At 64.0% G+C, this 1918-nt stretch overlaps 1 protein-coding gene across 1 annotated transcript; it reads left to right on the forward strand.

Annotated features, from left to right (window-relative positions):
• Positions 1-390: 390 nt before the first annotated feature.
• On the forward strand, positions 391-1419 carry RPS2 (40S ribosomal protein uS5 RPS2; the record flags this gene model as incomplete). Its single annotated transcript, XM_076653014.1, has 5 exons — positions 391-509; positions 576-703; positions 767-1151; positions 1213-1297; positions 1354-1419. The coding sequence occupies 5 exons, from the start codon at positions 391-393 to the stop codon at positions 1417-1419; spliced, it is 783 nt and encodes a 260-aa protein (XP_076501434.1).
• Between the last annotated feature and the right edge of the window lie 499 nt (positions 1420-1918).

The following is a 1918-nucleotide window of genomic DNA, read 5'->3' on the forward strand; positions in this document are numbered from 1 at the left end:
CGCACTCGCTTGTCGCCCTTCGTACGTCGGTCCTCCCCTTCCTCGTCCCCCAAAGTGAGCTTGCGCTGCACCATCAGCATCTTCGGCTCTCTCTCTACCGGTACACCCGTCGACTCGAGCGGCTCGAGGTGGTGGACGAAGAGGACGACCGCGCGAGGAGAAACTTTGGCAGGCGCGACAAGGGGTGCACGCGACCTCTAGAGCGCGTGGAGGGGATCGCACAGCGCTCAGGCATGTGTTGGCGCCGGCCCTGCGCTTTCACGAAGTCGAGCGGGCTCGGGACGACGCGTACCTGGCCGCCTCGCCTCGAGCAACCTCGCGCTCCGACTACAACCCTCGCAGCTCTCCCGCTGCCACGGACTTTCGCTTACCTGGGGTTTCCTCGTGCAGATGTCTGCTCCTGCCCCTACTGGTGAGCGTGGTGGCTTCGGCCGTGGCCGTGGTGGTGACCGCCGTGGCCCCCGTCGCGGTCCCCGCCGTGGCCCGCGCAAGGACGAGGAGAAGGAGTGGTGCGTCTCGCTCGTCTCCGGCTGCATGTTGTAGGTCGTGTGCTCACAGCGGTCCCGCACTCGCAGGGTCCCCGTTACCAAGCTTGGGCGTCTCGTGAAGGACGGCAAGATCAAGTCGATCGAGGAGATCTACCTCTTCTCGCTCCCGGTCAAGGAGTACCAGATCATCGACATCCTTCTTCCCAAGCTCAAGGGTGCGTCGAACCGGCCAAGCGCGAGATCCGGTGTCCCAACAAGCTGACGTCCCCCGTCCGCAGACGAGGTCATGAAGATCATGCCCGTCCAGAAGCAGACCCGCGCCGGCCAGCGCACCCGCTTCAAGGCGTTCGTCGCCATCGGTGACTTCGACGGCCACGTCGGTCTCGGTGTCAAGTGCGCCAAGGAGGTCGCGACCGCCATCCGCGGCGCCATCATTCTCGCTAAGCTCTCGGTTGTCCCGGTTCGCCGTGGTTACTGGGGCAACAAGCTCGGTGAGCCCCACACCGTGCCCTGCAAGGTCCAGGGCAAGGCTGGCTCCGTCTACGTCAAGCTCGTCCCGGCGCCCCGTGGTACTGGTATCGTCGCCGCCCCGGCCTCGAAGCGCATGCTCCAGCTTGCCGGTGTTGAGGACTGCTACACTCAGTCGCGTGGTAACACCTCGACGTACGTTCCGCTCCCGTCCTTTTGTCCGGTTCGCGCCTGACCTCGCTTCGCCGCATCGCAGTATGGGCAACTTCATCAAGGCTGCCTACGCCGCTATCACCGCCACATACGGCTTCCTCACTCCGGACCTCTGGACCAAGATCGAGGTCCGTCATGCTCAACCTGCTGTTCGCGCGACTCTCGCTCACTTTGCCTCTTGCAGCCGTCTCCTTCGCCCTTCGAGGAGTTCTCGTCGCACCTCCAGCTCTCGGCCAAGAAGGCCTACTAAGCGTCTCGCTTACGTTGACTGGACGGGCAGGGTGCAGACTGTCGCCGCGCGCAATCCACTTGTTGTTTCGCGGCACCCGTTTTCCGCTGCAGACGAGAGAGAGAAAGCGTCGCGTGCGGTCCTCTCGAGGGCTTCTCTCGCTGGATCTGTCGGCTTCGTGCTCCGCTCGATGAACTGCTTCGCCGTCAGAACCGATCCCCGGTGAAGGCTGCTGCAGACGCTTCGCGCGAAGTGCGTTGCGCGGAAGGCTCATCTTTCGTCGTGTCCGCTCGTTCCGCTCGTGTCCGCTCATCCTGTCGCGGAAGAACGCGTGCGGTCATCAGGACCGTTCGTCCCACCGTAGTCCCGCGCTGCTCTCTTCAATGCCTTCCGACCACAGGCAGGTCATTTCAGTGGGAGTGGGCGAGCAGGTCTCGGAGCGTTGCTTCGCTTCTCACACGGCAGCAGTGCCGATCGTCCGCTCTGCGCGCAAGCAGTCGACTGTATGCACCGGCTTGCG

The sequence above is a fragment of the Rhodotorula paludigena genome, assembly GCF_050403205.1.
Source record: "Rhodotorula paludigena JCM10292 DNA, Rt_paludigena_JCM10292v1_ctg136, whole genome shotgun sequence".
Taxonomy (NCBI): Eukaryota; Fungi; Basidiomycota; class Microbotryomycetes; order Sporidiobolales; family Sporidiobolaceae; genus Rhodotorula; species Rhodotorula paludigena.